At 32.0% G+C, this 27,226-nt stretch overlaps 3 protein-coding genes across 6 annotated transcripts; 2 read left to right on the top strand and 1 right to left on the bottom strand.

Annotated features, from left to right (window-relative positions):
* The first annotated feature begins 959 nt into the window (after positions 1 to 959).
* Positions 960 to 14,507, top strand: LOC149903469 (carboxypeptidase D-like). Of its 3 annotated transcripts, XM_090108379.1 has the most exons (12): positions 960 to 1,155; positions 3,963 to 4,059; positions 4,997 to 5,158; positions 5,385 to 5,518; positions 6,278 to 6,414; positions 6,908 to 7,095; positions 8,420 to 8,596; positions 8,871 to 8,989; positions 9,181 to 9,357; positions 9,875 to 9,967; positions 10,431 to 10,562; positions 13,477 to 13,618. In XM_090108379.1, exons 2-11 carry the CDS (start codon positions 3,963 to 3,965, stop codon positions 10,536 to 10,538), a joined length of 1,392 nt encoding a protein of 463 aa, XP_089964505.1. In that variant the 5' UTR covers positions 960 to 1,155; the 3' UTR covers positions 10,539 to 10,562; positions 13,477 to 13,618. The 3 variants fall into 3 exon arrangements, with proteins under 3 accessions (XP_089964505.1, XP_089964504.1, XP_089964506.1); XM_090108378.1 differs by lacking the exon at positions 10,431 to 10,562 and having other exon boundaries at positions 961 to 1,155; positions 13,477 to 14,507; XM_090108380.1 differs by lacking the exons at positions 8,420 to 8,596; positions 10,431 to 10,562 and having other exon boundaries at positions 962 to 1,155; positions 13,477 to 14,507.
* Positions 14,508 to 14,995: 488 nt separating this feature from the next.
* LOC149903468 (juvenile hormone esterase-like) lies at positions 14,996 to 17,823 on the top strand. The gene is made up of 4 exons (XM_090108925.1): positions 14,996 to 15,189; positions 15,510 to 15,787; positions 16,227 to 17,279; positions 17,619 to 17,823. Exons 1-4 carry the CDS (start codon positions 14,998 to 15,000, stop codon positions 17,821 to 17,823), a joined length of 1,728 nt encoding a protein of 575 aa, XP_089965051.1. The 5' UTR covers positions 14,996 to 14,997.
* A 134-nt stretch (positions 17,824 to 17,957) lies between these two features.
* RfC3 (replication factor C subunit RfC3) lies at positions 17,958 to 26,906 on the bottom strand. Of its 2 annotated transcripts, XM_090108945.1 has the most exons (8): positions 26,748 to 26,906; positions 26,582 to 26,646; positions 25,308 to 25,435; positions 24,993 to 25,155; positions 22,548 to 22,707; positions 18,912 to 19,126; positions 18,402 to 18,479; positions 17,958 to 18,172 (listed from the first exon to the last, which is right to left on the bottom strand). In XM_090108945.1, the coding sequence occupies exons 1-8, from the start codon at positions 26,780 to 26,782 to the stop codon at positions 18,012 to 18,014; spliced, it is 1,005 nt and encodes a 334-aa protein (XP_089965071.1). In that variant the 5' UTR covers positions 26,783 to 26,906; the 3' UTR covers positions 17,958 to 18,011. The 2 variants fall into 2 exon arrangements, with proteins under 2 accessions (XP_089965071.1, XP_089965072.1); XM_090108946.1 differs by lacking the exons at positions 17,958 to 18,172; positions 18,402 to 18,479; positions 18,912 to 19,126; ... (2 more) ...; positions 26,582 to 26,646; positions 26,748 to 26,906 and adding exons at positions 22,904 to 23,099; positions 23,469 to 23,702; positions 23,921 to 24,100; positions 24,484 to 24,853 and having other exon boundaries at positions 22,544 to 22,707.
* Between the last annotated feature and the right edge of the window lie 320 nt (positions 26,907 to 27,226).

The following is a 27,226-nucleotide window of genomic DNA, read 5'->3' as shown; positions in this document are numbered from 1 at the left end:
ACTGCAACACGTAGTAATACCCGCCGTTTGGAAAATTGCTAACAAGGAAAATCATAACAAAAATATTTCAATTATATTTTTAGGTTTTGTTTTGTTGTATCCATGATTCATCGCAATATTTTAAATAATTATGTAATATGAAATATGCGTTGCGTTATATTATAGGTATTCTAGGTACCTATATTATAACAACGAAAAATTCAGGTACCTGCAGTGCAGTACAAGGATTTGCTTTATTCTATATGGTCTCCTATCACAGAAATCTTGTCTCTTCTTTCATGAAAATGCTTAACCTGCCGTGGTATAATGAGCGCAGGCAAAGACAGAGTTAGTCGTATCGGTCAGTCTTGGTAAACAATAGCTTTTACTTTCTGGAGAAAGCCTGTTAAAAAGGAAAATGTCGGTATATATATCTTGTATGTTTAACAATGAATAACAGCTTAAGCTAAATTGTAATCATATAATATGCTTTATTACAAACAATAGGTACTTTTATGATTAAAATATATCTAAAGCTTTAAGAATATACGTACCTACTAGGTACCTAATAAAATTATAGTATCTAGGTACCTTGATTTAAATCATAAAAAACGTGGAAGTTGATCATTGAATTTCATTAGAAATTTAATACATATTAAGTATCGGCTAGGTGTTGAAGAAACTCTACCCGCGGGAAAAGTACTAATAAGAGGAAAGGCGCGAATTCACATATACGTCACTGCTAGAGTTTATTTATAGGTCTATATAACTCTGCAATGTCAATTTTATAGCATGGACCCTAGAGAAGAAAATCATCTATTTCAGTATGAAACGGTCACGGAATGAGGCTTATTTAATTAAAAATTAATGAAATAAACCTTATTCCGTGGTATTAAGTACAATTTCAGGGGTGATGCTAGAGAGAAAGTGCTTTACGATCATGTGGCAGTTGTACGTCGACGCAGATGATGCGGTACCCGTGGTTAGAACCAGCGATCTCAGCTGGCAGTAGAGCTTCGTTCGCTCGGTCACAAGGACCTGTCTGTCCCAGTTTTCCTTCCGGGCGATACTTACGCGACCACATTCCAATCGCGCGTTGGTAAAATACGTGTCTTTAACAAATGAGGACAAAAAACTTAGTGCGTTCAAAATTGAAACATTAGTGCGGGACCAAAGGTAAAAATATTTGTTATCATTTTGTTAAAAGTTTAGATAAACTAACTGCATTTTTTTAAACTTTATATCAATCAATTAGTTGTGAACTATAAATATAACATGTTAAAGATTCAATATAGTAAATACATATAGGTATGTCGAGTAAATAGGTATTAGGTACCATATTTATCGACATTTCAATTTAATTTTAAATCTAGGTAGGTAGTTATGATAATATTATGTGCTTATCTTATTTATTTTGAACCTGAACTAATGCATCTGATTTATGATGTATAAATAATTGGTATGCTCACTTAACTGCTAAATTATTATGAGTTCTTTAGTTTCATTTCATAGTAAAAAAAATAATATTTTCTGTAATATTTTATCTTTTAACAGTAAATATTTTAATATAAGTAAATAATTAAAGTATTAACTATTACGTTTTTCAAATTTAAATCTCATATAGACCATGATTGTTGTACTATGTACGTGTTTTTAAATAAAAAATCATTTAAGTACAAGTATCTAAATACCTCTATTATTTCTATGATTTGGCCATAAAGCCAAAATGCTTTAATCCTAATATTTTGGTTACATTTTCTTGGACCTTATTGTGGTTTTATTGTTCTTACCGTATTTGTTATTTAACGCACAAACTGTAGATAGACAAAATAATCAATAATTTTATATATGTATATTTATTCTTAAAAAAGTCATTTCATTTCAAGACTGTTTTTCGATGTGGGTAGTACTTTTTATATTCAAAGTAATATGTACTTAGTTCTATTTAAAATAATGAATCGTTTGGTATATCACGTGTGGAGGCATTGCTTAGCAATTCAAATCAGATTTGTTAAAAACTTTCACTGAACAAAAAGTGTGCTGCATTGTTTGTTGATAGTCACGATGTGAAAATCAAGAGTCTCAATAAATAAGTACTTATATGTGTTAAGTAGAGTCGTCTTTTACTGGTTTGATCACTTGTACTAATTATATCATCTGTGTTTTGATCTATAATATAGGGAGCACTTAAGATCTTTTTAAAGTCCAATCCATATTTAACTTGACCTAAATTCAATTAGTTCGGAACCGAGTCTAAAAACTTTATCATTACTAATAGAATATAAAACAAGAATTATAGAAAAAAAAATATTTTTGTTACAAATACAAGTAAATGCACGGTTGTCTATTAAACGTTATAAATTATACCGTTATTAAATAGTAAATAGAAAGGTTATCATCACTTTCATTTTTTAAATAGACAAATCAACAGTAAAAATAACTCTTAAATCTTCTTATATATAAAAATGAATCGCAAAATGTGTTGGTAAGCGCATAACTCGAGAACGGCTGAACCGATTTCGATAATTCTTTTTTTATTATATTCCTTGAAGTACGAGGATGGTTTTTATGTAGAGAAAACGTAAGTACCACGGGCGAAGCCGGGGCGGACCGCTAGTCTATAATATAAAAATGAATCCCAAAATGTGTTGGTAAGCGCATAACTTGAGAACGGCTGAACCGATTTCGTTATTTCTTTGTTTATTATATTCCTTGAAGTACGAGGATGGTTCTTACGTAGAGAAAACGTAAATATGTACCACGGGCGAAGCCGGGGCGGACTGCTAGTAGTAGATAAATACCTACCTAGGTATAGTTTATCTTATTCACTTTATCGAATTGGTAATTGCTTGTCCTACTATCGATTTTTCAAAACGAAAAAAAATATCCGTTATAATTTCCCAGTTCCCAAATAGGTACGCTACTTATTCTAGTAATGCTTACAGATAAAATGAATTGAAGTTCTATGTCTAACTAATTTTATTACATTTATTCTTAACTTTATTCTGAAATTCCCACGGGTCACGGCTCATATAAGTAACTAGCTGCTCCGCGCGGTTTCACCCCCGTGGCTCCACTCCTGTTTCCCGTAGCGTGATGAAATATAGCCTATAACCTTCCTCGATAAATGGGCTATCTAACACCGAAAGAATTTTTCAAATCGCACCAGTAGTTCCCAAAATTAGTGCGTTCAAACAAACAAACAAACAAACTCTTCAGCTTTATAATATTAGTATAGATTACCTAAATATGTTTAAGCGCGTATGCATACCAATTATTGTATGCCTGTTCGGTAGTTAGGTTATTCCAATCTGGATGATGCACTTCTATATTAGTCCACTAACCTAGTGACCTTCGATTAGACCCGATTAGACCGGTCGAATCTTTCCCACAGACTTGTAATAACATCCGAAACTCGTTGAGTGAGATAAAATGTACGTTTTTGTTTACCTTAAACATGCATTTTTATACCTACTGTTGCCGCGAACATTTTAATATAAAAGAGCAATTTTATACAACAAAAATATAACTAGCATATAGGTTTTTTAGAGCATATAAAAATAGGGTAATATTTATGAGTATCGCCTTTAAAAATATTATAATTTATATTATTGCCATAATGTATTACTGTACCCTCGGGACCTTATTCTAGTTTGAAACATAAGTCTGGGTTTTAAATTGCTATGTTAGGCAAAACTTCTAACTTAAGTAATTGCTAGCCAATTCAACCAAACATAACCCCTTTGTATTACGAGAAAATAATATTATAAACCTGTATACCTACACAATTATATTGACTAGGTATATATATTAAACACCAATTAAAGATCATCAGCTGAGAATCATTAATTAGATATTATTTTAAACTATCATATACTTATATCGCCAAAAATCTCTTATTCTGTTCATCCTTTGTGTTCATCATCCTCAGTCCTCTGAAAAGCTACAAATTTGTATAGATAATTATAAAAAAATACTTTCAGATGGGATGGAAAAGGGATGCTGTTCGAGTCGTTCTTCTGTTGACGCTAGTTGGAGCAACATGGGCCCAACAATCTCCGGATACAAGCTATTTGTCCGGTAAGTTGTTCAGGTTATAATATACTTAGGTACTTGTAAGTGGTAGTTCGCCCAATAGTAGGGTTCAAAGTCAAAATTATAAATTATCTAATATAATTCATAGAATATATAAAGAAGTTTAAGAGACATTATAGTTATACCAACTAAGAAAAATACTTACATTTTAATTTTTAAGATACTAGGTTAATGTTGACTTTTTAGTGGTTATTTTTGGAAAGAGAATTAATATTCCTATTCGATATTACCAAGTAAATAATTAATTTTATTAAATTCATGCTTTGAATAAACACACTTATCAGAAAATTACATACCTACATATTTAAATATATTCATAATAATGAAAAAATGAGTGTGTGTGCAGAGAACACGTGTAAGAAGTGAAAATTCTTTGGCTAGACTCAAATCTTACCAAAATCGTCGCCTTACTCGATGACGTGACGGTATTGCAATGACGCGACCTTGAAATTTTACTCTCAACGCGCCTAAAGGAGTTTCACTTCAAAAAAATACAAAAGTGTAACTTACTAAATTGTATAATTGTGTAGCTTTTGAAAAAGTAGGGCAACAATAACGGTAAACTTTACTAAAGCTGGTACGCAAACTAACGTGACCAGTATCATTAATATTAATAGTTATATGTACATATAATATATAGTCAAATAAATCTTGATTCAGAAGCAGACCTTTTAATGATATTAATAAAGCTGGTTATTAATAATGGTTACCATTAGATATTGGTTATTGGTATTAATAATGCTCTATCATATTAAAATATGATAGAGATCATATTAAAATATATATAATACATTATTTATTTTAATAAAACAACGTAGAGAAAGTGACAACGTTCAGCGAAAATCTAAGAGCGAAATTAATAAAAAAAATCGTGTTTGATAGTTAACTTAATAGCACCGTGTGATATGTATTTTGTTATCAGGAGAAGATGCGACAAACCGAAGTGAATTAGAATCACGGGAAGGAGGACCGGAATTGGAATTTCAGTATCATGACCATGATCAGATGACGAGATATCTGCGCGCAGTTTCCGCTAGCTACCCCGCTCTGACTGCGCTCTATTCTATTGGAAAATCTGTACAAGGTAAATCTAATAAGTATTAATTACCTATACACAATTACATCGTAATCGTTATTAGCTAATCTTCTTGAATGAAGTTCTATTTTGCAGCTTATGTATATGTGGTTATATTATGTAGTTTTTGAAAGGATGACGGAGTGTCAGAGTTAATCAATAACAAACGCAAAAATTTTTTGTATACCTACATAAAAATTAAAAACCATATTAAATAATTTTTATAATAACTTAGGTCGCGATCTGTGGGTGATGGTGGTATCAGCATCACCGTATGAACACATGATCGGCAAACCTGACGTCAAGTATGTAGCGAATATTCATGGCAACGAGGCTGTAGGGAGAGAACTGCTCCTGCATCTTATTCAGGTAATTACTTACCTATTATGTAAACATTGCAGTAATAGCTTCGATTTCTATCTCAGTCTATTATGTATGTACCCCCATAGAAACATCTTACTAATTACTCTGAGTTACGTTTAAAATTACGACATCTAGATTCTAGTAGTCACTTATTTCCTTTAACGTTGCTGGAGCGAATCGAGGAGAATCCATCTCTTACAAAGTATCTAAAAAAATTGTAGGTACATGCATTTAGAAGTATCATTTACCTACATTGTCTTTCGATTTTAATTAATAAGGAAATAAACTGTGAAATCGTGCTCCAGAAACATTTATTAGATAGCACAACAGAATTAACATAAATTATGCTTTCATTAAGCTTAGTCATGCATAGAGCAGCACTAAGCTCAGGCAGATTAACACTATATTATAACTAAATACTTACACATTGTATTATGGCTACAATATTATTAGAGTCAGAAACCAGATAATATTAGAATTCAAACTAAATCATCCATAGCAGCGCACAAGTGCTCATTCTATTCTCTCGAATCCGCGTAAATCATATACAATTATTAGCAGCATTTAAAGTGTTCCCAGTTGTCCCATATCGTTTTATTATTAGCAGTATTTAGCACGACCTATATACAGTCCCATTACAGTCCACTATCGAAGTAATACCTACGTAAACCGTACAACATAAGTACCTACTACGATCAAACAGTGTTGGTAAGTTTGATAAATTTTGATGAACTAATTAATTGATATATAATCTACATTTTTCAGTACTTGGTCACGTCATATGAAAATGATTCGTATATCAAATGGTTATTAGACAATACACGAATCCACCTAATGCCATCCATGAACCCGGACGGTTACTCAATATCGTCTGAAGGACAATGTGACACAATTCACGGCAGGTAAATTCACAATTATTTTTTATCATCTGTATTCTTTTGTGAAGGCGACAATAAAATACAGATTGTAACATCAATCGCTATCTTACATTATTTTACGTTGTTCAACAATTTTATTTAAATCCAATATTTAGAGCGTGACTAATAATACTATCACATAGGCATAGAACATTATATCTATTTTTAGTCCTATAGTCATAAGTGGTCATAATATGTATATACGAAACTTATACAATTGCTCCTTGATTGTTTTTAAACAATGAACAAATAAGTTTGTATATTTTTTTATTCAAAAATTTCGACATCCGAGTACCTAGTAGGTACATATTATCTCGACGCATCCGACCTTATTGAATGCTAGATTTACACGTTATTAGCATTTAACCTATTAGGAGTTAGTTTATCGTGGTGACTGGTATAATGTTAATTACGTAGAATGATAAGTCAATCAACGCAATAAACAAAGTCAAAATAATTTCATGGAAATTAATTTCAGACATAATGCTCGTCGGTATGACCTGAATCGCAATTTCCCGGACTTCTTCAAAGCGAACACGAAACAGCCCCAACCAGAGACAGAGGCTGTGAAGGAATGGATCAGCAAGATCCAGTTCGTACTTTCTGGATCTTTGCATGGAGGAGCACTCGTAGCTTCATATCCATTTGATAATACACCTAGTTCTAGTAAGTATAATATAAGTGTATCAATATTAATGCCCGTACATATACTCTCTTTATTGTATAAATATATTACACAGAGTTTGCAACTGTTATAAGCTTTTTAAATTGATGTGACCATTATGTGTTAACTTTTATTGTACATAGTTATAAATTATAAATCTTATAAAGCATGATTAATAACTATTAAAGCTATAGGAAAGATAACTACCGACGATTCTACTCTCTAATAGGTATGACAAGTGGCACCGGCAAATGATCTTGTTATTTTCTTACATTTTTAAAGAGTACGTATCGCTAATATCTAAGTACCACCTTAAGAATGGATTGTGGTTTGTAAAAAAAGCAATAATAATAATTTGTCATGTTATAGTAGTAGGTGTTAGATAATTGCTTAGAATAGGAGCAAGTAGTTTTATACTTTTATTGTTATGGATCTGAAGCTCCTTGTTTTCCATGCTGCCTCTTAGGAATATGCAGGTCTTCGATACTGTGTTCAGGTAAAGTATGAAAAATAAAGGAATAATAATATGTCGTTATGATGATGCTTTCGATGTTTTTAATTTTTTATGTCTGAGTTGCATTCATGGATGAATTTTTAGAATGATTATTTATGATACCAACAGGGTAAGTTTCTATAGTTAGCAAGGAATTATATACCTACATAATATAAGTAACAAATAATCTAGCTTACGTAGGATTTTTGTCCGCAGTGATTTGGTACTTACCTTTGTATAAAACTCTACATCCTAAAAAGCTAATTTAGGGATATACATATTTTGCAGATGTTATAACTTATAATCATTATAGAGAAGCTTGCATCTATCAATGTATTTTCGTTTTGTCATTGTGATTGCTTTATGTGATATTTGGCTTGCTTTGGTCCTTATTTGTTATAAAAAATGTTACAACCGTAATATTTAATAATATCTAGTTACTTCATCAATTTATGATAACAAATTTTAATGTTTTTGATACAGATACAGTAGAAATATCATTTCATCAAAATCTTAATGGCCCATAAAAATACGCAAAATTTAAAGTATTTTAAAAGAAAAGAATGAGACGTAGGATCATCACATTTTTTTAATACTCGAACATAATATATATTATACACCTTAATATCCTATCCAGTGTATCAATACAGATGGTTCATAATCATACATAGGTATTATACCTATTTACAAACTGATATTTGACATCAAGGATTACCTCAGATTTCAGAAACAAAAGTCTGCAAGATCCTATGTATCGACCTTTATATTATGTAAAACATCCTAAAGGAATACTATTAACGTCCAAATTTCTCCTGCATATCCCCTAAATGCAGTCTTCCAAAGCTACGCGCACTCGCCTTCCATCGCGCCAGACGACGACGTGTTCCGTCACCTGGCGCTGGTCTACTCGAACAATCACGCCAAGATGTCTCGAGGTGTGTCCTGCAAGAGCGGGTCTCCAAGGTTCGAGAAGGGTATCACTAACGGAGCAGCTTGGTACCCACTAACTGGTATGTTATGGACTCTACAATAAATTTAAAACCTGAATAATAGGTATGTTGCCTATACCACAGCCTATACATTTAACTATTTGATATATGGTATAACGCATCCGGCATCGTTATTGCATTTATATATGTTTCCAAATTATGCACATTGACATACAAGAAATAATATCGTTGATAGGTGGAATGTAGAGGCAAAAGTCAAAACGCACCTTTGCGGCCAATACTGATTAATGAGGAATTCGGTGTTGATTCTAAAACTTTTTACATTTCTTTTCAGGGGGCATGCAAGATTATAACTACTTATGGCACGGCTGTATGGAAATTACGTTAGAAATCTCATGTTGCAAGTATCCTCCCGCACACGAGCTCGCTAAATACTGGCAAGATAATAAGCAGGTAAGACGATAGAAATCCACGGAAAGTCTATTTATACACGTTCTTCGACAATAATTATTATAAAGAAAACGTGCTAATAACAATTATAAAAGCTTCTTCTAGCGTTTAATAGGTTACGTATATCGTTAATCAATCCTAAGGTTTCTTTCATGATTCATCAAACTGACTTAATGATATTTTTTTTCAACCAGTCACTGATTAAATATCTGGCGGAAGCCCACCGCGGGGCTCACGGTTTCGTGATGGACGACAACGGCAACCCGGTGGAGCGCGCCGCCATCCGCGTGAAGGAACGCGATGTGACGTACCACACTACTAAGTACGGGGAGTTCTGGCGCATTCTGCTGCCTGGGCGGTACCGGCTCGAGGTAAATAATCTATTGTATAATATATCTGTATAGGTATTAGGTAACGTGTCATATTTACTGCTTGTTTTTGTGTAATTGTAAACATCCAGATAAATGTTATTACAGATAAGTAATGAACGGACGAAAGTAGGAAAGATTATTTTGAGATTTCAATAGGTGAATTGCCAAATGAAAAGCGAAGAAAAAAAAAGACGGGTTGCACTCCGGTCTCCGGGAGTGCCGGCAGAAGTGAAAACTTGATTATTAAACGTTCAGCATGTTTGATATTTTGGAATGGTATCCGTCTTACGCATGGAATATAAAGGCCTAAAAAAATCCGTCTTACGCTTTTTCGATCAGGCCACGTGTCCTGACGCGAGTTTAAGATTTCATACCCAACGCCGCTAAAGAAGTTTTCACTTCAAAAATTATGTGATGCTCGAGTCAAAAATCACTTTAAAATATCCGTTATCAAGCGGTATTTTCTAAATGAACTCATATTTTAGCATTCATTAACGATATTACCGTTACTTTACAGGTCTCCGCGGAAGGTTATCTGCCGCAAGAAGTAGAATTCTTTGTAATCGATAGCCACCCGACGCTATTAAACATTACATTGCATTCTGCCAAAGTACGTATAAAATATTTAACTACAATGTACGCTGTGTAAATATTTAAATAGAACAATATTAACAATCTATTGGGATTCTAATTTCTAAATTTACAAACGCTCAATGTTTACCAAATATTTTTTGAGAGCCTAAAATTTATCAAATGGAAATGGGAAGTAAATATGTAGGTATGTCAAATACGGTAATAGTAATATTTGTTTGATTAACAACATTTTATTAGCTAGATAGATATTTGGTATTTTCATTAAACTTGATTAAGTTAAAAATGGCTCCAAATTTGTGCATCATTAATAAAAAAATCTCTTGAAATAGCAAAACACTGACGTGAATTAGACAGCTCGAAATAAATAAATAATATTCTAATGTACAAAAATTGCATGAGGATGTAGGTACATATTTGATTCAGGTGTAAAATGTTGTATATAATATTTTGGTGTGGATTAGCTTTATGTTGCACTTTAGGGGTTCCCGCCATCTGGGGCGATGGCCAAACAGAAGCAGACTCGAAGACCAAATATGAAAGCTACACCTTCCAAGAAACAAGAGCCCATCTCTTTTCCTCAAGAATAAATACTTTCAACCTCGATCGAGATTGTATGACTTTCATTAAAATCATTTTTAGGTTAATTTTTTGAATCATGCCAATTAATTCATCATGATAATCATCATACGATTTAGAAAAATCGCATTAGTCTTTATTAATTAGCACTCATTGCATGCTAATGCCACAAATATACATTTCTATATTTTCACATAATTTTCAAAATCACACCATCTGCATCGCGTCGCTTCCCCATTTATTGCATTCCTATCTAATAGAGGCATTACGCTTGGCTTCAAAAACGATTTTCTGCTTATTTTTTGGATCATTTTCTAACATATTGGTATTATGTGCGTCGATATAGTACCTAATACTAGTCAATCTCATTTTTATCCTATTTACATCTTTTCATAAATTTGGATGCTCGAGAGTCTAACGTGTTGTAATTATACTCAAAAAGCTTTTTAACTAATTCGTAGACATCATTTTTAATTAAAATTGCTTTATTATAAATATTTTTATGTTCGGTTTCTGAGTTACATAATGTAGAGTATTAGCACAGATAATATAAAGCTATTAGAGGTAATATTAGATATTTGTGATATAAGCTAAACCGCTCTGCCGATTTCTACCATATTAGAAGTACATTTTAATCAAGCAGTTCTACTTACCTATTTGTCAAGCTTAAACCAAATTGATCTAGATGTTTTTATTAGTGTCCCTTCGTCCAGCATACTCACCATGGAATCCTGATATTTCATGAATGTCAAAAAACTGTTCTGAAATAGTGCTAAATAGTGCCCAAAGGAAAAAAATAGTGCTCTTGTACTTGCGAAGTTATAGCCATAGTTCGATGAGTATGCTGGACGAAGGTTTCGCCCAGCATACTCACCTCCGTCCGGAGAATCTGTATACGCTTCAAACATAATTCATACTTCAAAAAATAGTTCCCAAATAGTGCCAAACGGTGCCCAAAAAGAAAAAACAGTTCTCGAATAACTTCGGAGTTATAGGCTTCGTTCAGTGAGTATGCTGGGCGTAGGTTCTACGCCCAGCATACTCACCTCAGTGCGCGAATATCGAACGAGCTATAGGTATAATTTACGTCTCAAAAAATTGTGCTTGAAATAGTGCCCAATACAGTCCAATTTTTGCTTGACTTTTGACTTAGAAAACCATTAAATTTTAATGTAAACTTCTACATACTAACGTAAAATGGGGTACAGTCGTCGACACATGTTTTTGGACAAAAATATTAAACCAGTAGAATTGGAGGATAAAACCAGGCCTCCGCAGAAGTAGGTATATAGGTATATAGGTATTTGAGATCCAATTAGATAAACAAACAAGTTACATTACGTTATTATGTGTGTACCTACCTACATCAAACCTTTAAAAAAGTAACTAAGTAGGTACCCATTTTTAAAACTTCTTAAGCATGTCCTTAATTTTAAGTGTACAGTGTCATATTCAACGAAAAAATGAACGTGTTTTTGTAAAAAACAACTCGCTTGCTACCTAGTTTTACAGTGCAATTAATGAATGAGTGTAAAATCAATTTAGTTAAATGCCACTATTATAAATTGAAATATACTTACTGATTTGGGTGCAGCTCCTATATTGATTACGTACTAGATACACAATTTTATATAGGTAAATAATGACATCACCAACACATTGTTTGGTTTTGCAACCCACTATGTAGTCAAACTCAAAAGCCGGCGTTATTATAATGATGTGCGACGAAGTAAACAAACAAAGAAACTGAGAAGCGCTTGTTCGTTTCGATTGCTTTGTGACACAAAATGGACCCTTATCACCTTCAAAATACAGATCAGTCTTGTCTAATAATCGTAAGATGTTAGGGCAGCGCCATCTAGTATTTAAACATAAACATATTTATTTGCGTCGCGGGCGCCGCGCGTCGTAAGCCCCATACCTATTGACCGTACGTGCATCCATTACTGCCACACTATATTGAACTTTATCACATGAGGAATACAGGTCAATTCCGTAAACGTTGTGGTACCGTCCTTGATCCGGAAAATGATTATTTTGAATAATTTTGTCAGTTGTAATGTAAGCATTAATAACAGCAACTTTATTTTTCATGCATGATTTACTTCATTTGATATCTTAATCCTTCAAGAGCCGTGATCTAGACAAAATATATAAAATCATTGTTCCTAGCTACCGGGGTCCCATGCGACGCGCGAAGGCTTAATCATATTATTATAAAGTATTATTAAAATAATGTGTAATTAATAATATTGCGATTCTAAAGTAAATACTCCCTTACATAGACAATTAATAATTTACACAAGACAAAAATTGTTAGAAAGTTAATAATATTGTATTCGACTGTACTCAATGTAATGTATGTATGTAGAAGTTTACAATCAAATTTAATGGTTTTCTAGGTCAAAAGTCAAGCAAAAATTGGACTGATATTGGGCACTATTTCAAGCACAATTTTTTGAGACGTAAATTGTACCTATAGCTCGTTCGATATTCGCGCACTGAGGTGAGTATGCTGGGCGTAGAACCTACGCCCAGCATACTCACTGAACGAAGCCTGTAACTCCGAAGTTATTCGAGCACTGTTTTTTCTTTTTGGGCACCGTTTGGCACTATTTGGGAACTATTTTTTGAAGTATGAATTATGTTTGAAGCGTATACAGATTCTCCGGACGGAGGTGAGTATGCTGGGCGAAACCTTCGTCCAGCATACTCATCGAACTATGGCTATAACTTCGCAAGTACAAGAGCACTATTTTTTTCCTTTGGGCACTATTTAGCACTATTTCAGAACAGTTTTTTGACATTCATGAAATATCAGGATTCCATGGTGAGTATGCTGGACGAAGGGACACTTTTATTAGTCACTTTTTTCTATTTCTTTGAATGTTTTATAAATTACATTTACATAATTATTAATTATCTTATACTTTACGTATGTGATTGCAGCGTATAGACGGTGGACCATACTACCGGCCGGCGGGGCCTCCCCGCCCGCCTCCCGCACCCGCGCCCTCTCCTGGACTCTTTTCAACTTTCACAAACTCTATCAATAGTTTCGTCTCTAGTATTTTTGGATAAGTTTGAATTTAAAATTTAATTTTATCGGTATGAAAGATATTCTCAAAATATGCTACCTACTACACCTACCGATTAGATATAAGTTAAAATGTCAGTTAGGATCTCTATAGGGTAGATGTTTATCAAATCTTGAATATTCTAAAATTTATTTACTAATTGCTAGACTCAACAATGTTTAAAAATTAAAAGTGTAGAGTAAGCTTTTTTATTTACCGGACCCATTTTAAACCTGTTTCATTAAGTCTTTTAAAATTATGAAGATTCTAATTTAAGTGACTGAAATAAATTACTAGAAATTGGAACAAGTTTGATCTGACCAAAATCAGTTTTAAAAATTTGTAGCTCATCAAGTTACGTTACGCTGATTCATAAACAACAAAAAAAGTACTTAGATAAATATGTTGAAACCAATGTCTTTCAGATTATTATTTAACTCTGAGTTCTCAAACTAAAATAATTTAGCTAGACTGGTCCGTATAATTGTGATTCAAAATTCTACAATCATCTAGTTTCAGGTTTTATTAGTAAAATATTTATTGGTAGTATAGTTGTGTACCTATAATATATTACATAATAAATACATATATTATATATTACATAATAAACTCAATATAAGTTATTTTTAATATTTATTAAAAATTACTATTATACATATTGTACTTAAGTGCTTGTTTTAAATGCGTAGTATAAAGCGTACCTACTTATTACTTCATATTCCTATTGTTATACATTGTATCTATGTAAAACTGCGTCTTCGCTTCAGGGACCACTGAAATATCATGTTGTTATCTGAACTCGGCTCAACCGGTAAAACCGGAGTTATAGAATTAATTTAGGTACTATCCATTATGTACAGTATTATCGAAAGTGATAAGTTAATAAATACTACCACACATATATTGAAGTTTTTTACTTGCCTACCTATATAATATATTTAGATATTAATGACCATTTAACAAACAACCCTCATTTTTCAAAAGTTGTAAAAGTTAGTAACTGACATTTACGAGTGCCTGGTCTCCTTTAGTTATTATTAATAATTAAAGCCTTGTTACACAGTAAAACCATTCTTGATGACATCAACTAACTATGCTATACTAGGTATCCTTATAATTTTCACTTTCACACCTAAGTTACTACACATACCTATATCCTCTTGTTTTATTACAAGTATACTAACTTTATACTAATAATAATAATTATTATCATAATTGTTATCTATCAGCAATACGTCAAACGACTAACTTTTTTAATTTAATTTATTTTTGCTGTTTGCTCAAACTAGTTAATGTACGAGTAAATGAAGTTCTTTAAAGAAAAAAATCGTAAAAACATGCGAAAGTTTTTCTAATATCGGTGCTTAACACGTGACAGGGCGAACAATAAATAATGCTTCTAACTATTTCGTTTTTGTTTACAATACTCAATTCGGTAACAACATTTTATTTAAATAATTCGTACGTCGTGCAAACCAGCAGTGGACTAGTTAAAGGAACTGTAAAACAGTACAATGGATTTCACTTCTATTCGTTTCAAGGCATACCCTACGCTGAAAGTCCTACAGGAGAAAAAAGATTTGCCGTAAGTTTTCTCTTTATCTTTAAAAATTGTTGTTCATTTCCCTGTCACTTGTATTTAATATTATGCCAGGGATAATGTGATTGATTTATTACATATTATATAAAAAAGTCGAATAAGACCATATCGATATGACAATAATTATATTTCTTCCGACATGACAAGCAACTTTGTTAAAGTGGTTTCCCTTGTTAAGGGCTCCTGATAGCCCCTAATATAATATTAGTCTCATTCAGAAAACGAATAAAATTAATCTAGTATGGTTCTACTTACAATAAAATCTCCTAGCAAAATCCTAACCCATAATCGTTTTGTACCTACAGCCACCAATCCCGAAGAAACCTTGGGCAGATATACTCGATGCCACTCGTGAAGGACCAGTTTGTCCACAAATATATATGGTGTATAACAGGTCACAAATGAACGAAGACTGTTTATTCATAAATATTTATGTACCAGCTAACACAACAAATAAATTAATGCCGACTCTAGTGAATATCCACGGGGGTGCATATTCTATACTATCGGGAAATATTGACTACATGTATGGGCCACAGTTTTTATTACAAAAAGACATTATTTACGTATCAATGAATTTCAGGTGAGTTTGAAAAAATGCGTCTATACTATAGTATTCAGAATGAATAATAATTAAAGACTAAAAATATGCATCTCTAACTCTGAGCCAAACCTTATCAATTGATGTTTGTAAGTACTGTACACTATAAGTAAACACAATATTATGATTATGCACTCATAATGATCATATTATCATTTATATACAAACATAATTTAATTGGTGAAAAACCTTTTTATTGAAGCGATATTCAGAACAATTAGCATAAAACCATATTATGTATATAAATAAAATCTAAGTGTGAGCATTTCAAAATAACTGTGATTTCGCATACGAATCGAGTCGAGCTAAACCCAATTTTTTTTTCTTTCTCATCTTTCTATTTCTCTTTGAAACTCTTTCTCTGGAAGGTACCTCACTCTTTATTTATTTATTATGCAATTAACGCAATTTTAGTTTTTAGATTACATGCATTTGGATTTTTATCACTTGACATTAACGAAGCTGCAGGAAATGCTGCAGTTAAAGATATCCTACTTTCGTTACAATGGGTAAAGCGAAACATTATTAATTTTGGTGGGAACAATAAACAGATAACATTAATTGGTAACAGCTCCGGAGCTTCGTTAGTACATTTATTAATGTTTTCAAAAAAATCAACAGGGCTTTTTCACCAAGTAATACTTTTAAGTGGTACAACACTAGGGCGCAGATTATTTTCCAAGTACCCTAAGTATATTGCATGTCTATTAGCACAGGAGCTAAATATAAAAGCAAATAATTCAAGGGATTTAGTACGCAAACTAAAAGAAACCGACGCCTTTGACATAGTTGATGCTTACTCACGTATGAAGTATGGCGACCATAATATTTTAAGAACATACTCAACGCTTGCTCCATGTGTTGAAATGAACTCTACAGAAGCAATAATAAACGTCGATCCGATGAAAGTATTGAACGAAGGATTACCACAAAATGTGAGAGTTATTACAGGATTCAACACAAACGAGGGACTTTATATGTTACCGCACATAAAGAACAATTATAAAGAACTTTTCAAACTGATACAGAACCCCGAATCTCTTATACCGTCAGATATAGAATATCCACGTGGTTCTCCAAAAGCAAAGAAACTGGCAGACTCTATATTGGAGTTTTATTTTGAAAAAACCAAGCGGACCGGCAATGATTCTTCCTTATCTCAACTACAATGTTTAATCGAATACATTACAGATATACAGTATATTTATTCTATTGATTATTGGGTCAAAAAGTATAAGGCTCGAAATGATAGTAAGGAATTATTTCTTTATGAATTTGCATTTGATGGTCAATTGAATTGGGCAAAATGTAATTATGGTATACATGCCTCAGGAGTAGCACATGCAGATGAGTTGGGATACATCTATTTAACTGAATGTACTAAGCGTTATTTTGACGACGGTATTATGGACAAGAGAACGAAACGAATGTGGCGTGTAATGCAAGATTTATTCAGTAACTTTATCAAATTTGGGTAAGATCATAAATATCATCTTCTATTAGTTTGTGATAGCTGATCAATGTTGGCTTTGGATTACGAAAAAATACTGAAACAAAGGATAAATATTTCTTTAACTGATTAACAGTTTTTGTCATAACTTATTTTTTTGTTAAATTTCCAGATTAATATTTTTCTTCATTTTAACAAAGTGATCTCAAATAGCTCACCCACTATTACTATAAATTAATATACATATTAATTATATGTAGTGAAAATAAAAGCACGTAGACGCAAGGATTTTAATTTTGTTGGACGTTATTTATTTTAATTTATAAACTTTTTATAAAGTTAAATGTTATCTTTTTTAAATAGGAATCCGACCCCTCCGGACTATGGCATGATTTGGCCGGAATATGGTAAAAACAGAAATTATGTTCGATTAAATGACGTAATTGAAGTATTACAATGTCACACGGCTAAAAGAGCGAAAGGTATGAAATTTTGGGATGATGTGTATAGTGAATACAAAGATTATGTTAAAAATGGAGGTGTTTTGGAAATAAATATGATGCCCTAAAATACTATACTTGTTTAACTTTTTCCATTAAACAAATACATATTTAAATACTTTTGAGAATTTTTCAAATCATAGAATTGATCTAAATTTATCTGTTTGGTACATTGATTTAAGATAAAAAAGAAACCCAAAAATAATTTTAAATTGATTTATTTTTTTCACAATAAATTTAATTTTAACACACTATCTTACGCACTAAGTTCACCAATGTTAACTTTCTCTCTTGCTTCTTGAAAAGCGGCTATAAGAGAGGCTAATTCTATCCGCTCGCTACAACCACTCGCGAGACGAGCTTCCGAATCTGCCATCTTTATAAGCAATGATATCAACACTTCGGGGGGTAATTTCACTGAAAAAAAAATGTTAAATTTTTTATGAAATAAGTAGGTATATAAATAAATTATTTATTTGCAATTAAACGTGGTATATAATTAATTTAGTATTACAGCATGTTCAGCCGCCATTTATCAGCATGCAAATTTATATGTCATTTAAGTAATTCTATTGTTGTATAAACAAAAAAAATATTTTTATACAACTATACGAATTTAAAATAATGCATATTCTATGATACTTACATCTTTGAATAATCGTGTGAATCTCTGTCAATATATCACCCAGCGCCAAACCCTTAGCTATTTTCAAATCTTGAATATCTGGTAAAAATGTTTAAGGACACAATGTTTTTCAGCAAACCGAAACAAACTATAATTAATTATCTTTGTTTCTTTTTTATTTCTCAACCAATTGCCGTTTAATCCATACTAATATTATAAATGCGAAAGTAACTCTGTCTGTCTGTCTGTCTGTTACTCAATCATGCCTAAACTACTGAACCAATTTGCATGAAATTTGGTATGGAGATATTTTGATACCCGAGAAAGGACATAGGCTACCTTTTATTGCGAAATAATATGTACCACGGGTGAAGCCGGGGCGGACCTCTAGTGGGTATCTATTGCAAAAAAGAATAGTCGACATCACAACTGAAGGATTAATCATTGAATCACAAACAGTCAAATACAAAATACACAATCAAAAAAAAAAATATGTAAGTACTTTTTTTAATTAAAATTATCAAAGGATACGTTTAAACGAAGCAGCGAAATCATTTTCATTAAGCAGCCAATTGAGAATGTTGTTAATATCGGAACGCAGCGGATGCCCCACGCAGGTGTACACGTTGTCCTCTGTGACGTCACGGTACGCGAGCCACGTGCTCTGCAGTGTGTTCAGCACTTTACGCATGTCCCCACCGGATAGAGTCAATAACGCTTTGATTCCATCGTCCGTTATTTTTACACTGAAATTAAAGATATGGTTTATGAATGGAATGGGTAGCAATAACTTAGGGCCGATTTTTCAATGCTTGGATAAAACTTATCCGTCCAATAAGGTATTACACGATAATATTAAAATGTCACGTAAACCGTCAAATACGGGCAATTAGAATACGTTTTTAAAATGGTAGTTTTATACATTATTCGACGGATAAGTTTTATCCAAGCATTGAAAAATCGGCCCTTAATGTAATGAAATATAAGAGTTTAATAACATTAGGGAACACATTACAAAAACAAAATCTGAAATAGGAATCTAACTACGGGTATGACACGAGTTAGAGTCAATCGTCTCAAACCAATATTTATTTGTTACATTGATTGGTTTTAATTGATAAGTTTATTCATATTTTTTTTAATAAGATAAACAATATTTATTATATTATATTGATTGGTTTTAATTTATAAGTATTAAGGCTGCAGTCTAGCAAAATTGCGTTTTCAACAAGTTATTTGACAATTTTTTCCCGGCTATTGAAATGATAAACTGAATTTTTTTTTCTTGTTTATCAATTAGTGTTATATACGCAGTGCGCGTGAATTTTTTCACATTTATAAAGTTCTTTATGTTACCTTAATCAGGCCTTCAAGATAAGTCTCTTTCCCCCAAAGACATTTCGAGCTAAGTTTGTGCACTCACTACGTTGCAACCGAATACAATTTATACAATCTGATCAGCGCATTATTATCCTTATATAGTCGTTATTAAAAACTGCTGAATACAATTGCCGAAAAACTTATGATTTTCCTAATTAGAACGTTATAAATTCATTAAATTTCCCATTTTTTGCCTTACAAAATCTATTGATAAATACTGCTAAAAGTTATTTTTTCCATTAATTTATTCGAGTTGGTTGAAGACCAATGAGTATTAATCCTTTAAAAAAATTTTTTTTTGAATTTTGATAATTCTTTAAATATTAAAAAAATATTTAAAATAATTAGGAAAAATCCTAGCGAATTTCTTTAGTCGCGCTCCTTGGGCCGGAGCGTTCTGACGTGTGCTCTACGCTCGATTTTCCTTCATACCGAAGTGAAAGTTGCTCTACTTCATTAAATTTAATATTTTTGTTAATTGATTATTTTTATCTTAGTTTTATGCAAATATTCGTATTTTTAAACATTTGATTTCGATATGGAAAATAAACGAAAAAAATACGCGTGTAACTACTAGAAAAAAAATATCTTCGAACATAAAGTTAATGAAACCAAATAGATTGCAAAGGGGATTGGCAACAATTTCTTTATTTACGGGGTGTCAGTAAAGGGATGTATATTTTTTTAAAACTAAAGTAAGCTCATAAATTTTCTTATAATATATTTTTTTTTGAAGTTCCAAAAATGTTTATTTTTCGTTTGAGAAATACGAAATATAATATAAACTTGTATTGAGAACTTGAACTTCCCAAGTTCATCCGGGGAAATCCCCATACGGGGAAAATGATTTGTTTACTCCAAAATTATATGCCGAGGTGTTTTAATTTTTTCTTCTAGTCATTTTCAACATAGCGGCATGTTGTTTGATTATTAATTTTGTAACTTAAATACAGGATTTTGTTTTTATATTCTGATCTTACAGACGCGCTGACAAATTTAGTCCGCCATTTCTAGTTTAGTCCACCAACTCTAAGTACCAATATTAAAACGAATGGATTATCATCACATCATCAAAACTCAGATGTAATGGAAGATCACAATAACATAGAAAATTCAGTGGGTGTTGAGAACTAAACAAACACAAGTAACAGAGACGCGAAGAATAAAAAAAGAGGACGAAAGCGATAATTCGTTGATGCTTTCCCTTTTCGACGTATTGTTAGGGTACATCACCAATCTGCAAAAAACAAAACTGATGATTCCCAATTGCTGATTAAAAATGAAAAACAAATAATCGACAACAGTGGTGAAAATTTGCTGATCACAATGAAACATCCTTCAGTGGTAGCAGATTTACTCATTTAAAATGTATCGGTGAACAGCGTTAAGGAGAGGAGGACAGGAAAACATTATGAATGTGGATGGTGGATTGTATACAGGGTGTAATCGTTAAGTATGTGCAGGCGATTATGACGTTATTATTGCAGGTATCAAAATACTTAAAACTGATATCGAAATTACTTTACCTAATGAGCAAAATGACAATAATAACTTTTTAAAAGTATAACGAGAAATATCTAAAAAATTTACTTTATACACTCCCATATCAAAAAGGAAAAATGGGACTAGTAGAAGTTAAATGTCTAATTCCGGCAAAAGACATGAATGCGGAAGATGCGGTTAAAAATAAAAAAAATAATATTTGAAATACAATGCAAAAAATAACACTTTTGAAATACAAATAAGCAGACTTCTGCTTCTGCAACGTTTAGTTTAGTCTGCTTATTTGCTGTTTGGACTGGAGTGAATCATTCGTTAAAAATAGAATATATAAAAAATTATGTAACGTTTAGGCAAAATAAAATGATGGACCATTATCAAGATTTTACATAAATTGCCTACTGTCAGAATTGATTGATTCGAGACTTCAGCATTCGATGCCCATCAAGGACCCATCCTATATCATTCAAGCGATTGAAAAAAAAAAGAGATAAATCCAGTGCAACCGATAAAGCATCAGAATGCTAGCAAAAGATTTATTAGGTTTATCAATATAAATCTATATATTATACATAATATAATAAATCTGTAGAAGACGCGAAGACCGACATCCGCGGGGACGGAGTTGCGGGCGGAAGCTAGTCAGAAATAAATATCTTTTGTTTTCATTTGCGTATTTTTCTATTTTATAATTTTTTAACACAAACATTACATTTTTTTTATTATATACAAAATTTGTTTATCCGTTTTATTAGTTAAACTGAACAACTTTCACTAAGAAACTTAGGTCGAAAAAATGTATAGAGTTATGCATTTTGTATGGAAAGCTTATTTTTTTTTATATTTCGTCCAAATTTCTTTGTAAAAGTTGATCAGTTATATAAACATGAAGTTGAAGATATCAATAGAAAGTATTCGCAAATTTTGTGTACTGATAAAAAAAAATCACCCGGTGTAATTTTCACGAAAATTGTTTCAAATTGTCATTTTTGGTACTTATTACGAATATTAAATTATGCATACGAATGATTTAATTTTTAAAAAATTAAGTGGAGCAACTTTCCCTTAGTACATTTGTATTATTTACATATAGGATGACAGGATGCATTTGTTTGCACTACTAGACCAAGCCCTTAAGAGGCACAATATCTACAAAGTGTATGACTCACTCCCCCCCCCTCGCCGCCGCGCTTGTCGCACACTCTCTATAACTCTCTATAATAATACCTCAATGGGAAATCCTTATTCAAATTCATCAAGTCATATATTATATCAAGAGAAACTTACTTTTCTTTTTGTATGATTTCTTGTAATCGGGGGACTATTTGATTCTGCTGAAGCGGTGCAAAACGGAAACGAGTACATCTCGATTGCAGAGCCGGAATGATCTTGCCCAAATAATTACAAATTATACAAAATCTCACATTCTCTGTATATTTTTCGATAACTGTGAATAAAAAAGTACTAGTTACTATTTTAATTTCAAAGATAATATACATTTACAAATTATATAGATAAAATATTATTTTATTAGAAAAGCATTCATATACCCATAAAAAAAGGAAAAATTTAATAAGCTAGGTTATTTAGTTATAATAAAACCAGTTACTATTATTAAACATTTATTTATTATTGTAATTCACAAACAGATGACGATTCTTTTCTTTGAACTTTCCTCAAGGACTTTCTGCTCATTATTAGAGGTAAAGCTATTTCTTCTTTTTGAGGAACCTGACTAATTTGAATTGGAGTGACTGATGGTTTTTCATCAGGAGCTAGAATTGAAGAAACCTTAGAACCCAACACACGCGCTACTAAACTTGTGAATGCTATGTTAACCTGAAAAAAATGTAGAATATAATACAAACAAAAAAAATGTTGTGTGGTTTTATGAAACCACGGTAAAAGTGAAACTTAGGCACAAAATTATCGTATTTGTACGATAATTATCGTACGGTTCGACCGTCACGCGACATGCGCTACACAGACCAAAAAGTTTGAGACAAAGTAATAAAAGTTTCACTTTAAAAAATATGTGTGTATTACTTATATTTATATTCAGACACATAAGCATGTTTTATGACAGAAATTCTTGATAAAACAAAATTTTATTTATAAATTTATATTGCATCTTTCTTGCATTTTTGCATACTTATGATCAATTAGAAATATACAGAACTCTATGACTTCTATTTAATGTTCATTTACCAATTCTCCAGTTCTAGCAGAACCTTTAAAGCTCTCCAAGCCATGTTTGGTAGCAAACTTTTGTACGCATGATAATCTCACTGCTCTCTGGTGTTCCAAATCAGACTTATTGCCAAAAAGAGCCATACAAGGCTTCTTAGTCTCATGTTTATAGATTTCCTGAACTTTACTTATCCATTCATCTAATCTCTCAAAACTTTGTAAGTTTGCTAAATCATAGACAAATATAATAATCTGAAAATATATTAGATGTTATGAAGAATCTGTGCAGTGTTATTAAACAATTACCTAAAATAATATTTTCCAAAATCAACTACTTGTAAACAAGGAACAATATGAATTACACCAGTAAAGATATTTAAAATAACAAGAAATAGACAAAAAATACTCTTCAAAACTAGCTTTTAAACTACATTATCTGTTATTGAACCTAGATTTAAGATGTAACTAACATCCGATGCATACAAATAATTAGTAAGCATTGAGGTAGCTAGTGAATTTCCGGCAACATCACATAGTTGTAGAGGCACTGCTGGTCTGAGGCCCAAGCATTGACCTGCAGTCACTTCTGCTCCATGAGTGCTGGTTGGAGCTGTTCCAGACCCTCCTAAGTATCTGTTACACAGACTTGTCTGTAAGATAAATTTATATCTTCAATATTAAATAAATACTTACTTGAATATTTTTATGATGAAATTTATATGTTTGGTTTTATGGCATTTAAATGCTTTATAAATAATGAATTAGTCAGGCATCCGCCCCGGAATGGCGCGAAAGGATGCGGGTTCGAGTCCCGCCTCGTGTACGAATTTTTTCTATTCTTTATAAATTTATATTTTTATGATACTTTTTTAAGGGCTATGTGTACGTAAAATACCTGTAACAGATTCCAGACCACTACAGAACTAACCTTTACAATTCATTAAAGATCTATTATAAATTGAATTATAAAACCAATACTTACCATAACTAAGATTATGTATATTTTATTATTTAGAATGAAGTATGCACTTACTTTACCAGTTGAGGGTTCACCCAGAACCGTGATCTTTATTGTTCTTCCTTCATCTTCATCCTCAATTGTTTCAGACATGTTCACATTAATGTTTTAAAATAATACTTAAAGAATAATACACTCACTCCTTTGATTTGTGGATTACATTTTAAATATAGATATTTAACAGTTCATTATATGATTAATATGTAATGTTGTGCCTTTGTGTTTCCATGGCAACAGTGTATTGTGAGAACACAATACAAATCAAAATCATACAATAGAACCTTGCTTATATTATGGATGTATTAAATATTAAATTTTTTAATTTCATTTTCATTTTTTTAAGTAAAAAGTGAAACCATTATTTATGTAAATTGTGCAAATTATGCAATAAGTAATAACTACTAATAAATTATATACACAACAAATATGTTAAAAGATACTTAATAGATAAAAATTCTCATAACAATATTATTTTTTTCTGTTATATGGCAGTGTAATCAAATTATGAAATGCTATGTACTCACTTCTTCTTAATGCATTCTGTGCATCATTAGTCATAGCATCAGCTTCATCCAGAATTATAAGTTTTGGACCTGCTTTAAATATAGTTCTTGTAGATGCAAAACTCAAGATTTGTCCTCTTACTATGCCAATACCTCTATCATCTGAAGCATTTAATTCCAAAACCTTAAAAATTAAATAAATTATTTCATAATCTATTTAAAACTATATAAAAAAACTACTCTACATTGGTACAGTTTGCCACAGTAGGTATATGAAAGAAATAGCTACAGGATGGTAATAGAACATACTTAATTTGCTACATTTTCAAAACTTACCATGGAATTGAACTGTTGTGGTGTGTACATCTGTTTAGCACATGCAAGAATTGTTGATGTTTTACCAGTGCCTGGAGGTCCATAAAATAACAAGTGTGGTAATTGATTCTGTTGCATAAACTGATTAACTGAAATATTAGAAAATTAAATAAACATAAAATTATATACATAAAGTAAATATGTAACCTTTGACTCATTTTGCTTCTGTTCTGTATTGTATATAGCTTATTGTTATAATTAGCTATATTTATGCGTATATGTGATATGTATATTAAGGTACAAAACTTTGCAGATGGAGAAATGTCCTTACAGGTAGATATTTCTCAAGGGGTTTCTTTAGTTGACTGCCGCACGTATTATAGGTTTTTTGTGGGAGGGGAGGGGGGAGGAGGAGGGGGGACCCTCCCCCCAAAAGGGGAAAGTTAGGAAACTAATAGTTTTGGAGAAAAATCAATTTTCCTATTCTAACCTCAAAATGTATGGAATTGGTGTAAAATCATTTTAACTAAGCATTAGACGATAATAACAAAAATTCTACGATACATAAATAAAATACAAACAAGTAGTGTAAACCTACGTAGTTTTTTTTATTTGAGTGGGAATCGCCCTAAAGTCGCTTCTGGAACTCGCCGGCCGCTGCCGCGGCACGCTCGCTTCGCTCGCTCGGCTCGTGCGGCAGTTCAAGAGTTAACCTAACACGCTCGTCGCTTCGCTCCTCGCTACCTATTTGGATATTAAAAATAAAAGTTTCATAGTATTTTAACCTACGCAGATTTTTTTTTTGTTTGAGTGGGAATGGCCCTAAAGTCGCTTCTGGCCCTAAAGTTCAAGAGTTAACCTAACACGCTCGTCGCTTCGCTCCTCGCTACCTATTTGGATATTAAAAATAAAAGTTTAATAGTTTTTTAACCTACGTAGATTGTTTTTTTGTTTGATTGGGAATCACCCTAAAGTCGCTTTTGGTACTCGCCGGCCGCTGCGTAAAGTCACAGTACAGTGAAATGGAACGTCATGGTCCGCTTTTTTTTGCACAACAAAACGGATAAACGCACTTTTTTCGCACAAAAAATTATTAACTTTAAAAATTAATAACTAAAAAACTACAAGTTTCCTAACGATAATATTTTGGAATTACAATCTTACATTACCTAGCTAACTAACAATATAAATATTTCCAAAAAATTCGTGCGGCAGTCTACTAAAGCCAACCCTTTCTCAATAACATACATATATATTAGTTATTATTACAAACTAATAGGGGACCATATTCTTACTTGTTTTAATTATATCATCGTGAGATACTAAGTCTTCTAATTTTGATGGGCGATACTTTTCAACCCTGGAAATAAAGTAATTATAAATGAAATTTAAAATAAAACTGAAAATTTACAATGAAAATAAAAATATTAAATTCGGTGTTTGAAAGGTTAAACTACGTACCACGGCAAATTTGGTGAAGTTTGACCTACAGTCATTTTCAGCGATTTTGTCTAATTTTCTAATAGTATTCGTTATTAGTTATTACTTATTACTTTTATCGGCGAAATTTATTTTTTTCGACAACGCGCGTATATTTTTGAAGTTTGACATTGACAATAATACAGTTTGAATTTTGACGTTACATGTGCCAGTGATTGACATGTGATTGACATTCACGTATTATTTACATGTTGGTGCCATTCATGGAAGTAAAAAATTAATAACAAAAAACTTAGACAAAAAATTATTATACTGTGAAATTATATTTTAATATTGAGGTATATTATAATTTATAGGCGGCACTTAATTGTATCGCTGAGACCTGAGTTAAATGTGGAGGGGATTACTGCGAATGGTTACTGTCGTACCCGTAGAGCAATTATTACTCACTAGCGGTCCGCCCCGGTTTCGCCCGTGGTACATATTTCGTAATAAAAGGT

The sequence above is a fragment of the Colias eurytheme genome, chromosome 13 (genome assembly GCF_061535395.1).
Source record: "Colias eurytheme isolate Ceu_HAF_F1 chromosome 13, ilColEury1 Martin Lab GWU primary, whole genome shotgun sequence".
NCBI classification, from domain to species: domain Eukaryota; kingdom Metazoa; phylum Arthropoda; class Insecta; order Lepidoptera; family Pieridae; genus Colias; species Colias eurytheme.
This window is presented reverse-complemented; position numbering and strand designations above follow the sequence as displayed.

Bases quoted from the DNA above. Each gene is read 5' to 3' on its own strand.
- LOC149903468 (XM_090108925.1), top strand. From the start codon at position 14,998: ATGCTTCTAACTATTTCGTTTTTGTTTACAATACTCAATTCGGTAACA. The intron at 15,190-15,509 runs GTAAGTTTTCTC...TTGTACCTACAG, and splicing joins CAGGAGAAAAAAGATTTGCC to CCACCAATCCCGAAGAAACC. The intron at 15,788-16,226 runs GTGAGTTTGAAA...TTTAGTTTTTAG, and splicing joins TACGTATCAATGAATTTCAG to ATTACATGCATTTGGATTTT.
- RfC3 (XM_090108945.1), bottom strand. From the start codon at position 26,782: ATGACTGTAGGTCAAACTTCACCAAATTTGCCGTG. The intron at 25,436-26,581 runs GTAAGAATATGG...CTAATATTTCAG, and splicing joins CGATGATATAATTAAAACAA to TTAATCAGTTTATGCAACAG. The intron at 18,480-18,911 runs GTATCCTTTGAT...CATTTTTACCAG, and splicing joins TTTCGCTGCTTCGTTTAAAC to ATATTCAAGATTTGAAAATA.
- LOC149903469 (XM_090108378.1), top strand. From the start codon at position 3,963: ATGGGATGGAAAAGGGATGCTGTTCGAGTCGTTCTTCTGTTGACGCTA. The intron at 8,597-8,870 runs GTATGTTATGGA...ATTTCTTTTCAG, and splicing joins AGCTTGGTACCCACTAACTG to GGGGCATGCAAGATTATAAC. The intron at 8,990-9,180 runs GTAAGACGATAG...TTTTTCAACCAG, and splicing joins ACTGGCAAGATAATAAGCAG to TCACTGATTAAATATCTGGC.